This window comes from Cherax quadricarinatus, chromosome 66, assembly GCF_038502225.1.
Source record: "Cherax quadricarinatus isolate ZL_2023a chromosome 66, ASM3850222v1, whole genome shotgun sequence".
Lineage (NCBI taxonomy): Eukaryota > Metazoa > Arthropoda > Malacostraca > Decapoda > Parastacidae > Cherax > Cherax quadricarinatus.
Window position 1 is genome coordinate 10,546,238 of NC_091357.1, and position 14,132 is coordinate 10,560,369.

Below are 14,132 nucleotides of genomic sequence, written 5' to 3' on the forward strand. Positions count from 1 at the left end.
GTATGTGTAGTGTGACCTAAGTGTAAGAAGTAGCAAGACGTACCTGAAATCTGCATGTTTATGAGACAGAAAAAAGACACCAGCAATCCTACCATCATGTAAAATAATTACAGGTTTCCATTTTACACTCACTTGGCAGGACAGTAGTACCAACCTACTACCTAGAACTTCCAGAACTTGAGTATGAATTTTTTCATAATTGTTGCCTTGTTCACACTGCAACAACATGTCATAACACAAAAACCACTTGCTCTATTTAGACATGCTCACATATACCTGTTTGATGTTCAAGTCCTGCTATTGAAAACCTATTTCACCAACTTTCTGGGAGATCTGCTGCATCTGCCATCCATTATTTTATTATATATGCCATTATTTTAATATATATACTGATGGAGTGTAAGAAGATTAACATTAACGGAGGAATTCAGGGAAACCAGTTAACTGAAATTGAGGAAGGGTGAAAAGTTGCGTTGGGAGAGTAATCTAATTGTGATTCCAGCACATTTCTGGAAAGACTCCAACTGAGTGAATGTGTTTTCTTCTTTGGGTCATCGTGCCTTGGTGGAAGATGACCTTTGAGTTAAAAAAAAAATTATTATTATAACAAAAAATGACAACATAAACTATGCCTGTATAGGCCTTGTTACATGAAGCTTTCACAATTTTGTACATAAATCAACCAAAAAATCTTAACCCTATCTTAATGGTAGGAAGTGTGTAGTCATTCTGATGCAAGGCAGATTGCTTCCTTCAAGGCAAGAAACATCACCATGTTCCATGGAGGTCTGTTTATTTCCAGGAACTGACATCCATGGCTGGCGAAGATATTGAAAGTGGAAAATTAATGTACCTAATTCATACCAAAGTAGGTGATGGACCTCGAGTGATACCTGATGCTGATGAGAGTCTTCTAGATGCAACAACAGGTTTGCCAAAGCCAGCTAGTGGTGCTGCATAGGGCTGGATAAGTAGAAGTAAAATCTGGAGCCCATGCAGAAGGCTGCTATTCATTTGTTTGCAGTTATTGTTTCAACATATCTAAAAGAGTTTAACTTAAAGGATAAATAGAATTATATGAGAAAGGTATTATGCTCTCTAGAATTGATATATGTAGTTCAAAAACAAAATAAAAAGTATTGCTAAATTTCAAGCCCTGTAGGTGTATAGTCATACAGTATGTTAACAGTGCAATAAAAAGGGTTAACATACTCAAATAAAGCTGATGGAGTATGATGGTCTTTAAAGAAATTGCTTGATTAAGCACAGATTGTGACAGCTGAATGTCATATTTACTGAGCCGGATTCAATATATTTAACCCTTTCAGTGTCAGTCACGTTGTTCAACGGCTTTGAAGCCAGCATCAGTCCCTGTAGTACTACACCATGAGTTCAGCTCACTCAAATAAGCTGTGAATGGTAACTTTGGGCCTAGATATGAGAGAATGGGTCTAGGCGATAAGTGTGCACCATATAAAAAAAATCCTGCAGCACGCAGTGCTGCTGTTGTGGTTAACATAAAAATTAAGGCATAGCCTACTCTCAAATAATCTATTCCCTACTTGGTTTTTCCACATCTACAAGGATGAAGGAAAAGATTAAAACATTGACTGTACAGTGTATTTTCGTATGGCTTTTATGGTTGTATTATCAGTTTCATTTTATAGAATGGAACATATAGAAATAGAGATGATTTTGAGTGGTTTCAGGACTTAAAGTAGCTTGAAATTGAGCTCAAAGTAGCAGAAATGTTCAATTTTTGCCAATATTCCAATAAGCGTCCATCTGGCCAGTCTAATATGCATTTAGGAATGCACTGACATTATTTTTACAATTATTACAATAATGCAGTACAGTAGTCTGCATAACAGTAAATCTTCTATTTTTAGTATGAATAAAAATTCAAGCTGGAAAGCAAGTGTAATATAAGAGAGGCCTGGGAACATAACTAATGAACAGAGGGAATGTTTTTTTAGTGCCAGGAATGTCTACATTGTTTATTCTGAACCCTATTTCTAAATTGGCATTTTTTAATTTTGTGTGAAATTGGCCAAATTACCAATTTCTGATCACTTTATTGGATAGTTGAAATAGGTAAATGGGTGTTTCTTGTACTCAGTTGATAAAATAGAAGGAATACCAGCAAAACAGGTATGAGTTTGGTCAACTGGAACAATGGAATTGGCCAAAAACAGGGTGCAAAGCGGGCAAAATCACTGATGTGTAAATATCGCCGAGATCACTAACTTTGTGATAGTGTAATTCCATGAGTTTTCCATCAAATTTAATACTTTTGGTTTCACTACCTTCAGAAAAAGATTCTCTATCATTTCTTAAGTTTTTTTTTTTTACCTAGAGAGAGAGAATTTGAGATCAGGAGTCTCAACCCTGAAAGGGATATAATATGTGTGCTTGTATTGTATATTTAATTTGATGATCATTCCACCTATATCTGTACCTAACACATTAATAAATCATTACCCAAAATTAAATGGAATCATGGAAAATACTGTACTTAAACAGCTTCTAGGAGAGAACTTATGTTTTACTCTGAAGTCCTTTTACTAGCTGCTTCAAAGCTGTACATCATCACAAAATAATAATAAGTCAGACTCTAATGGTAATAGGCTTACCTTCACCAGTCACAGATCAGATCAGACTCGGAAAAAATTAACAAGTACACTGTAATGTGCAAGTTTTAATAGATAGTGACATGCAGTTTGGCAATTTGAGTGAGGAACTTATTAATTGCATATTTTAGGCCACATTTAAGTTTAGACTGAAATATTAATTTGGAAATAATAGAAAGTTACCTTTTGTAGGTCCCTCATATCCTCAGCCTATTTATATGATCAAATTAAAGATAGTATTACACACGATTTTGAGATTTAAAATATGCACATGCATTTCTGCAAAATAATTGTTAGTTCAAAATGTGCAGAGTACAACACTTCCATAGTGCCTTCCATATATTTGTAGCTTGCTTCCTACAGTACCAAGAAGCTTTATGAAAGTGTTTTGGAAAATATAAGAATGCATAATGTTATTGATCATTGCTATACTTCAAAGCAATGTTTGTTTAACTTATAAGAAAAGTACCATACAGTATTATATTTATGATCTGTCTTCACTTCAAACCTAACCAATAGAGATAACCGTAACCTTGAAATACGTTCTTGAGAATATAAACATGTTTAACTATGTGTAGAGTAAGCCCTCTCAAAATGCATGGGTTACATTTCTGAAAATTAGGGCATACCATAAAATAGTATTATGTGAAAATATAGAACATGCAGGAAAAATAGTTACATTCCAGACCTTTCCAAATTTGACAAGCATTTTAATTATTTTACATGTACAGTACTATTCTTTCTTCTTTCTTTCAACACACCGAGGCAGGGTGGCCCAAAAGGAAAAACGAAAATTTCTCCTTTTACATTTAGTAATATATACAGCAGAAGAGGTTACCAGCCCCTTGCTCCTGGCATTTTAGTCGCCTCTTACAACGCGCATGGCTTACGGAGGAAGAATTCTGTTCCACTTCCCCATGGAGATAAGAGGAAATAAACAAGAATAAGAACTAGAAAGAAAATAGAAAACCCAGAGGGGTGTGCATATATGTGCTTGTACATGTATGTGTAGTGTGACCTAAGTGTAAGCAGAATTAGCAAGACATACCTGAAATCTTGCATGTTCATGAGACAGAAAAAAGGACACCAGCAATCCTACCATCATGTAAAACAATTACAGGCTTTCATTTTTACACTCACTTGGCAGGACAGTAGTACCTCCCTGGGCGGTTGCTGTCTACCAACCTACTATCTAGGTACAGTACTATTATTCTAGGTAAAAATTACTAAAGTATAACTTGCCTTACAGTCTAGTAGTGCTTTCTTGAGATGAAGATTATAGCGAGGGTTGATGTGGGCTCTGCTGGTCTGAGGTGTTCTTGTGTTGATACAGAATTGTCAGTAGTTGAAAGTTGAGTGGGAATACTCAAGTGTTCTGTAAATACATCTTTTATATATTTTCTTTCTTTCTTTCAACACACCGGCCGTATCCCACCGAGGCGGGGTGGCCCAAAAGGAAAAACGAAAGTTTCTCCTTTTACATTTAGTAATATATACAGGAGAAGAGGTTACTAGCCCCTTGCTCCCGGCATTTTAGTTGCCTCTTACAACACGCATGGCTTACGGAGGAAGAATTCTGTTCCACTTCCCCATGGAGATAAGAGGAAATAAACAAGAATAAGAACTAGAAAGAAAATAGAAGAAAACCCAGAGGGGTGTGTATATATGTGCTTGTACATGTATGTGTAGTGTGACCTAAGTGTAAGTAGAAGTAGCAAGACGTACCTGAAATCTTGCATGTTCATGAGACAGAAAAAAGGACACCAGCAATCCTACCATCATGTAAAACAATTACAGGCTTTCATTTTTACACTCACTTGGCAGGACAGTAGTACCTCCCTGGGCGGTTGCTGTCTACCAACCTACTATCTAGGTACAGTACTATTATTCTAGGTAAAAATTACTAAAGTATAACTTGCCTTACAGTCTAGTAGTGCTTTCTTGAGATGAAGATTATAGCGAGGGTTGATGTGGGCTCTGCTGGTCTGAGGTGTTCTTGTGTTGATACAGAATTGTCAGTAGTTGAAAGTTGAGTGGGAATACTCAAGTGTTCTGTAAATACATCTTTTATATATTTTACCCTGTAGTATTTTATAGATCTGACAGTTGTGAAGAGAACTGTGTATTATAAAACCTTCAACTCATCCAGCACTAAATACACCATCCAGTACTAAATACACACTGTTGTAAAGGTTCACCTTTTTTCTCTCGTGCAGTTTTAGAGTACATTAGAATTCTGTGCCTTATTATCTGAGCACTAAGTGGGGTCCCTATTTTTTTTTCCTCAGTCCACACATTATTTTGATCAGGTGACACTGTCCTATTTGATACACAAGTTTTTATTTATTCTCAGTGTTCCTAATTGTATGAATGGTTAATTCATTCCCACAAAATTATCTGGCAGTTTTTATTACATGTGAACCCCCTATTAGCATATCAACAGAATTGTAAAATCATACTTATTTTATTGAGCATTCCACTTGGGTGCCATAGTAAATATCTAGAGACCAGATACAGTGATGAATATATCCAAAATAGCTTGATAAACAGTGAGAGGCATAAGATGTTTCCAGGTGGTGTGGATTATCAGTGGAAGGTAATGAGTTATGTACAAGGGTGTGTAGTACCCAAATTTTGTACATAACATAATGTAGTACTAATATCTCATGTTAGCTGATTCTTTTATTTTTTTTTTTTATCATTCAAGCTGTCTCCCACCCAGGTAGAGTGACGTGATAAAGAATAAAACACTTTCACAGTCACTCATTCAGTTACTGTTTTGTCAGAATTGCACTGACATTACAATTCAGATGACCCAGACCACATCCCCAATCCTTCCAGAGTTAGGCACTGTACTTTCTACCTTCCGAACTCAAGTCCAGCGAACCAGTTTCCCTGAATCCCTTCATAAATGTTACCTTGCAGATTCCAGCAACATGTCAAATTATAAAAAAAATTTCCTTCACTTGCTCCTGTCTAACACGCTCACACAAACCTGTTGGATGTTCAAGTCCCTAGCACTCAAAACCTCTTTTATTCCCCACCTCTCTACAACTTTTTCTAGGATGACTTCCCTACTCCTTCCCTCCACCCCCAGATTAATATGCCTTTCTAGTCATCCTATTTTTCTCCATTCTCTCTAAGTCTCCAAACCACCTCAACAGCCGTCCTCATCCCTCTGAATAATACCTTTGGTAACTCCACACCTACTCTCCAAACTTTGAATTCACTACATAATATTCACACTTTCACCCTCTTCCTCAGTGCAACATTTTTGTGCACTATCAATTTTTTTTAGTTGCATCTCTCTAAATCATGTTTCAAGCAAATCACACATGATGTCAAATTCTAAGAGGGTTTACTGTACAGTGGAACCTCAAAAATTGAACTGCTCCCAACACAACCAGTTATGTAAGTGCATTTTTGTAAGTGCTTTTATAAGTGTATTTTTGAGGGTCTGAAATGAACTAATCTAATTTACATTATTCCTGATGGGAATAAATTCATTCGGTAAAGGCACTCGAACAGCCTTCTGGACCGAAGAAAGTTCGATATTTGAGGTTCCACTGTACATGAGTAGACAGATAAAAACAAGATGTTTATATATAGTATCTTGAAATGTGATGGCTACACTTCTGACAAGACTGCTATTGAATAAATAATGTGAATGTATTCACTTTGGGTTACCCTGCCTTGGTGGGATATAGCCAGTATATAGTTAAAAAAAATAAATATGGTTATTTTTTTTTCCTGGAAAAGAAATCATAATTTAATGAGTAAATTTTAAGATTGCAGTATTTATATGACTTACATGGAAAAGATTGATCTTTGTAGATGTTTACAAATTATTGATGATGAAAGACTGTATTGTCTTAAATAGGGAATAGTTGCTCTAATTTTATGGGTAGTTGCATCTGAAAACAGAAAACTTATAGTGTAAGTGTGTAGGAGAGAGGGAGATTACTTCCCAGTTAAAGTAGGTTTCAGACAGGGATGTGTAATGTCACCATGGTTGTTTAACATATTTATAGATGGGGTTGTAAAAGAAGTAAATGCTAGGGTGTTGGGGAGATGGGTGGGATTAAATTATGGGGAATCAAATACAAAATGGGAGTTGACACAGTTACATTTTGCTGATACTGTACTTCTGGGAGAGTCTAAAGAAAAGTCGCAAAGGTTAGTGGACGAGTTTGGGAGGGTGTGTGTGTAAAGGTAGAAAGTTAAAAGTGAACTTAGATAAGAGTAAGGTGATGAGGGTATCAAACGATTTATAAAAATTGGATATCGCATTGGAGGGAGGGAGTATGGAAGAAGTAAATGTATTCAGATACAGCCTCTCCTCACTTAGTGATGTACCCATTTACTGACCCCTCAGACTTAAAACGGGCTCTCTGACCAGTATGCACAACTATATTTTATATATTAGAGTTGATTTCCTCTGTTCTGTTTAATACAATATGTAGTACACTACTGCATAAACTTTTAAGAATGTACCAGAAATGTTATAAATAGTGCAGAGGTGACATTAAAACAATATCAAAGATGGTTAACACAAACTCACTACCATTATAGTATACTTTTCACTTAGCGATGAATTCGTTTACCAACATGGTCTCAGGAACGGAACTCCATCATTAAGTGACGAGAGGCTGTATTTGGGAGTCGACTTGTCAGCAGATGGCTTTATGAAGGATGAGGTTAACCATAGAATTGATGAAGGAAAAAAGGTGAGTGGTGCTTTGAGGTATCTGTGGAGACAAAAAACGTTATCCATGGAGGAAAAGAAGGGAATGTACGAGAGTATAGTGGTACCAGCAATCTCATATGGGTGTGAAGTTACTAAAAGTATTAGAGGGCTGAAGAGGGATTGTTGAGGTGGTTTGGTCATTTAGAGAGGATGGAACAAAGTAGAATGACTTAGCATATAAATCTGTAGGGTAAGGAAGGTAGAGTAGGAGTCGTCTTAGGAAAGATTGGAGGGAGGGGGTAAAGGAGGTTTTGTGGGTGAGGGGCTTGGACTTCCAGCAAGCGTGCGTGTGTGTGTTAGATAGGAGTCAGTGGAGACAAATGGTTTTTGGGACCTGACAAGCTGTTGGAGTGTGAGCAGGGTAATATTTTGTGAAGCGAGTCAGGGAAACTGGTTAGCCAGACTTGAGTCCTGGAGGTGAGAAGTACAATGCCTGCACTTTAAAGGAGGGATTTGGGATATTGGCTATTTGGAGGGACATATAAACTGTCATATCTGAGTGCCTCTGCAAAGACAGTGATTATGTATGAATGATGAAAGTTTTTTCTTTCCTTTTGGGTTTTTTTCTTTTTGGGTCATCCTGCCTTAATGGGAAACAGCCGACATGTTAAAAAAAAATCAATATTTTTTATTTTGCTTGAATAAACAAATTAAAATGATCATCTATAAATATTTAGAGTTTTAAAATATTTTAATAGAATTATAACAAAAAACTGAACTCATTGCTGAAATCTATATTAATCAAAATCAAATATAATACAGCATATTTCAGCTCAGTATGCTAATGTAAGTGGAAGAAGTGCAGTGAGAAATATAACTTGTGGAGTTTCACATTTGGAGACTTGGCAACACGCTTCACCTTGTTTACCATTCACTGTGAATGCCTTGATGCTGGTGAAGTGCTCTTGATACAAGGATTTGGAGCTATCTTCCTTGAATCAAACCTGATACCCTTCCATTCTGCAGGTACTACATGACCCTCTACAAGTTTAGCAATTCCCATGATTATAATAATCACTTTAATAGACTTTCAACTTTTTGTATAAGTATTGTTCACTGATGTAGTATTGCTTGCCATTAGTTTTCTCAAATTAGGGAGGCTGCCATTTTATACTGTAAAGGTTTAATTTTTGGCTACTCATAAATTGTTAAATTATTACTGTTTAGTGTAATTTGAGTCATTTAGTCACCTGTGCAAGGAATTGCTTGCATGTTAAGTACTGTGTACCTTGTAAGGGTATTTCACAGTTATTAGTCCCAGCCATGCGATTTGTTTTAATTTTAGTGTCACCAGTGTTTTTAGGGTATTAAATTTAAATTTTAGATTAGCAAAATTTTTTAGACATTTTTTTAATACTATACTTTATATTCAGAATAGCCTTAACTAGCCTTCTACAAATGAGGTCTTCCAGTGGATAATTTCTGCTTAGACACTCTAATGACTTAGCATTAACTAGGCAAGAAACTATTATAGTTAGGCAGCATTATTCATAATTGCATTAACTAGGTAACAAACTATAGTAGATAGGCAGCATTATACATAACTTTATATGTTGTAGTACAATAAGTCCTCACTTAATGTCATCAGTAGTTCTTGGAAACTGCGACTTTAAGTGAAATGATGTATAACAAAACCAATTTTACCATAGGCTAACTGATATAAACATCAGGGGTGCACAGTGCACCTTTAGCACTCGTATATTGGAATAAATGCTTGCAAAGCAAAAATTGTAAGGATCATCTCCTACCACCGGGCAGTTCAAAAACGAACGTGCAAACTCCACATAGACAGTGGTCCCGGCCGGGAATCAATTTTATTTTTCATCAGCGTTATGACAAAACCATGTCAAACGAAATGATGTGAAGTGAGGACTTATTCTATAGGCTTCATAGTAAACATATTTTTTGTGCATTTTAATACAGTTGTACTAGAACTGTATTGTTGATAATGTGACCACTTGTGATATGAAGCTGCATCTCCGTGTGTGACTGATATACGTGTATATTATTATGGGCTTCCAATTTTATTGAGGCACAAGAATGTACCCTTCAAGTTGACAGTGTTTATTTTTATTTACAGATTCAAAGAAATGTAATATAATCAGGAAAATAAATACAGTAGGGCCCCACTTATACGACAGGTTAGGTTCCATGCTACCGCCGTAAAGCAGAAATCGCCGTAAAGTGGAACGCCCTTTTTTTCCACTTATAAATGCATATAAATACTAGATAACAAATTTACACTAACATATATTAAGTTAGCAATAGTTAGCAATAGAACTAGGCATTAAAAACAAAAAAGTGAAATACACATATAGTACACGCATTACTTACCTTAAAATATTTGTAGTCTTAATGTAGGGTGAGATGAGTAGTATGTATTGTAAGAAATCAAGTGTGGTATGTATGGTAGCCAGCCAGGCTACCATACCAGGCCACCCCACCCACACATAATATGCTATGACATTTAAAGGGTCCCAGAGCAATAATATGCATATACAGTGCACTCCTTACTTACCTAAAATGTAGGGTCAGAGGTGAGTAAATGAGATAAAAACAAAAAATGAGAGAGAGAGAGAATGAATACATGAGAGAGGCCAACCAGAGAGTTATGTAAACAAACCAGGCAGACGCAGGTTTTGTAAACAAACCAGGCGATGCATCTGGTTTGTTTACAAGATACATTCTGTACAAGTTGTCTCCACGTTGATATAGTAGAATAAATAAAGAGCAATGCTCCCATTCTCATGTAACACCATTTTTAGAAGAAATGATGCTCTGAGTGAAGGCATACGAAAGGAATAATTTTCTACAGTTACCCCCAGTAATATTATAGTGTACACATTTTCTCAGATGTTGGACTAAAGGAAATGTTATTCTTGCCGTCACTCGTACAAGTCGTCTGGCTACCACATCTCATATTTGTTAATTTATTCTACAATGGGGTGTATTTATCATGTTTATATGTTTGGAATCTTGTTTCTTATATAATTTAGAAAAAATATCATAGCTAGATTAATGAAAATGTGTATATTACAGTAATATACGACATTAATGAGACTCGGTAATTATTATTGAGTACGTATTATTATTATTATTTTTTTTTATTATTGTTATCATCATTATTAATATGGTGTCTTGAGACATAAAACACTCTTACTGATTTTAATGTGTACCTGCATGCCAGCACAGTGTGTAAGTTTATTTAGGTACAGGTATACATAAGTATCAGTCTGTCTGTAGTGGAAGGAAGGCGGGGTAGGGGTCGGCCTAGGAAAGGTTGGAGGGAGGGGGTAAAGGAGGTTTTGTGTGCGAGGGGCTTGGACTTCCAGCAGGCGTGCGTGAGCGTGTTTGATAGGAGTGAATGGAGACGAATGGTTTTTAATACTTGACGTGCTGTTGGAGTGTGAGCAAAGTAACATTTATGAAGGGGTTCAGGGAAACCGGCAGGCCGGACTTGAGTCCTGGAGATGGGAAGTACAGTGCCTGCACTCTGAAGGAGGGGTGTTAATGTTGCAGTTTAAAAACTGTAGTGTAAAGCACCCTTCTGGCAAGACAGTGATGGAGTGAATGATGGTGAAAGTTTTTCTTTTTCGGGCCACCCTGCCTTGGTGGGAACCGGCCAGTGTGATAATAAAAAATAAAAAAAAATAAGTATACATAAGTATAATTATCAGAGAATATATAAAATATGAAATAAATTTTAAAAACACTTGAAATTTTGGAAAATTTCCAGATATAATGGAGAGATGTGATGCTCACAGAGCTCATGGAGAATGTAAACAAACCGGGTGGGGCGCGGTGACCATATTAGAAAGTGAGGTGGGGGGGAGCTGTATAGTGAGTTTCGGTCATAATTTGAAATGTCCGTATTAACGGCACACCATAAAGCAAAACGCCATAAAGTGGGGCCGTACTGTACTGTAATGTAGTGCTATTGTTGGAAGATTTTTAGATACATACGATCCCCATAATTCACAGAAATAGGGTTACCAGAGGTAATGTGAATTCTGAAGTCACAAATAATAGAAAACTACACATCTGAGTTATTTAAACTTTTTGGCTTTATCTTTTCATGTATAAGAACATAAGAACATAAGAACGAAGGAACACTGCAGAAGGCCTACTGGCCCATGCGAGGCAGGTCCAAGTCCCTACCGGCTTAAGCCAATGCACCCAACCTAGTCAGGTCAGGTCACATTGACTCAAGGGAGGAACACGGCAACCGACCCGTTAGCACAAGCTATCAGGTCTAACTCACACCCACCCACATCTACTCATGTATTTATCCAACCTATTTTTAAAGCTACACAACGTTCTGGCCTCTATAACGGTACTTGGGAGTTTGTTCCACTCATCCACAACTCTATTACCAAACCAGTACTTTCCTATATCCCTCCTGAATCTGAATTTTTCCAACTTAAAACCATTGCTGCGAGTCCTGTCTAGGCTAGATATTATCAGCACACTATTTACATCCCCTTTATTTATTCCTGTCTTCCACTTATAAACCTCAATCATATCCCCCCTAATTCTACGTCTTTCTAGAGAGTGCAGTTTCAGGGCCCTTAGTCTATCCTCATAGGGAAGGTTTCTGATACATGGGATCATCTTTGTCATCCTCCTTTGTACATTTTCCAGAGAATTTATATCCATTCTGTAATACGGTGACCAAAACTGTGCAGCATAATCTAAATGAGGCCTAACCAAGGATGTATAGAGTTGAAGAACAACCTGAGGACTCCTATTATTTATGCTTCTTGATATGAAGCCAAGGATTCTATTAGCTTTATTGCGAACACTTATGCACTGTTGTCTTGGTTTCAGATTACTGCTAACCAGAACTCCTAAATCTTTTTCGCAATCCGTAATATTAAGATCTACATTATTTAGTTTATATGTGGCATGGTTATTGTCCTGTCCAACATTTAGAACTTTGCATTTGTCTATATTAAACTGCATCTGCCACTTCTCCGACCACTGCATCAGTCTATTCAAATCTTCCTGGAGTGCTCGAATGTCCTCGTCAGAATGAATTCGACGGCCTATTTTGGTGTCATCGGCAAACTTGCCGATGTCGCTCTTTATGCCCTCATCTATGTCGTTTATGTAGATTGTGAACAGCAGGGGGCCCAACACTGACCCCTGTGGAACACCGCTCGTGACGCTTCCCCACTCTGATTTCTCCCCATTTATGCAAACTCTCTGCTGCCTATTTGTCAACCATGCCTCTATCCAGGAAAAAATTTCTCCTCCTATTCCATGTGCTTTAATTTTCCTCAATAGTCTCTGATGTGGGACCCTGTCAAAAGCCTTACTGAAGTCCATATACACAATATCATATTCGTTACCATGATCTACCTCCTCAAATACCTTAGTGAAAAAAGTTAATAAATTCGTAAGGCAGGAACGTCCCTTTGTAAAACCATGCTGAGATTCGTTGATTAATTTATGCTTTTCAAGGTGGCTACGAACTGCCTCGGCAATTATTGATTCCATAAATTTTCCCACTATGGAGGTTAGGCTTATTGGTCTATAGTTCGAAGCTAAGGACCTGTCACCTGTTTTGAAAATAGGTATCACATTTGCCATTTTCCACTTATCTGGCACCATGCCAGTTTGTAGTGATATGTTGAAAAGATTAGCCAAAGGTGTGCTAAGCTCCTCTTTACATTCCTTTAGAACCCTTGCATACAGTTCATCAGGGCCTGGGGATTTGTTAGGTTTTAATTTATCTATTTGCCTAAGGACCATGTCACTTGTGACCCTAATAGTGCACAGTTTATTATCGTCCTGTTCTACATAATTTATCATTACTGGAATATCACTGGTATCCTCCTGTGTAAAAACTGAGAGGAAGTATGTGTTAAAAATTCTACACATTTCCTTATCACTGTCAGTGAGCTGACCCGAGGAACTTTTGAGTGGGCCTATCTTGTCCCTGATCTTACTTCTGTATACCTGAAAGAATCCTTTTGGGTTAGTCTTCGATTCTCTTGCAACTTTAACCTCATAATCTCTTTTTGCTTTTCTAATTCCCTTTTTTATTTCTCTCTTTAACTGAATATATCGATTTCTTAATTGCCCCTCTCCTCTTTTGATTTGCCTATATATGCCTCTCTTTTGACCAATCAGATATTTTAATCTATTGTTCATCCATTTAGGATCATTTTTGTTTGATCTGATTTCCCTATTTGGAACATAATTTGACTGAGCAGCTAGAACTATGCCCTGGAAAGCATCATATCGGCAACCATCACCACCTACCTGACCCCTAGTCAGGTCATTCCAGTTCAGCCCACCTAAGTAATTTTTCAGTCCTATGAAATCAGCCAAGCGAAAGTCAGGGACGGAGACTTGATTGCCATTATTAGGGGAATTCCATGATATGTTAAAACTGAGTGATTTGTGATCACTCTCCCCAAGCTCATCATTAACCTCAAGATTATTAATTAGTGTTTCCCTACTGGCAAGAACCAAGTCAAGGAGGTTATTTCCCCTAGTTGGCTCTGTCACAAACTGTTTTAAAAAACAATCCTGGATCGTATCAAGAAAGTCACCCGACTCTAAATTTCCTGTCAAATTGCTCCAGTCAATCTGTCTATAGTTGAAATCTCCCATTAGCACAACATTTTCGTATGTAGATGCCTTACGAATTTCGTCCCATAGAAGTTTACTGCACTCCCTATCAAGATTTGGGGCCCTGTAAATCACACCCAAAATTAGTTTTTCTCGGCCCTCGAGAAGCTGTAACC

General features: G+C 37.1%; 1 protein-coding gene across 3 annotated transcripts in view; it reads left to right on the top strand.

The window, feature by feature from the left end:
- The window catches only part of Mvd (mevalonate diphosphate decarboxylase), a 40,312-nt gene extending 28,424 nt beyond the window's left edge, over window positions 1-11,888 (top strand). For all 3 annotated transcript variants that reach the window (XM_053799100.2, XM_053799099.2, XM_053799101.2), the window contains one exon: window positions 803-11,888. In XM_053799100.2, the coding sequence (XP_053655075.1) occupies window positions 803-961 (159 nt within the window). In that variant the 3' untranslated portion in view covers window positions 962-11,888. The remainder of the gene's footprint in view (window positions 1-802) is intronic.
- The last annotated feature ends 2,244 nt before the right edge of the window (window positions 11,889-14,132 follow it).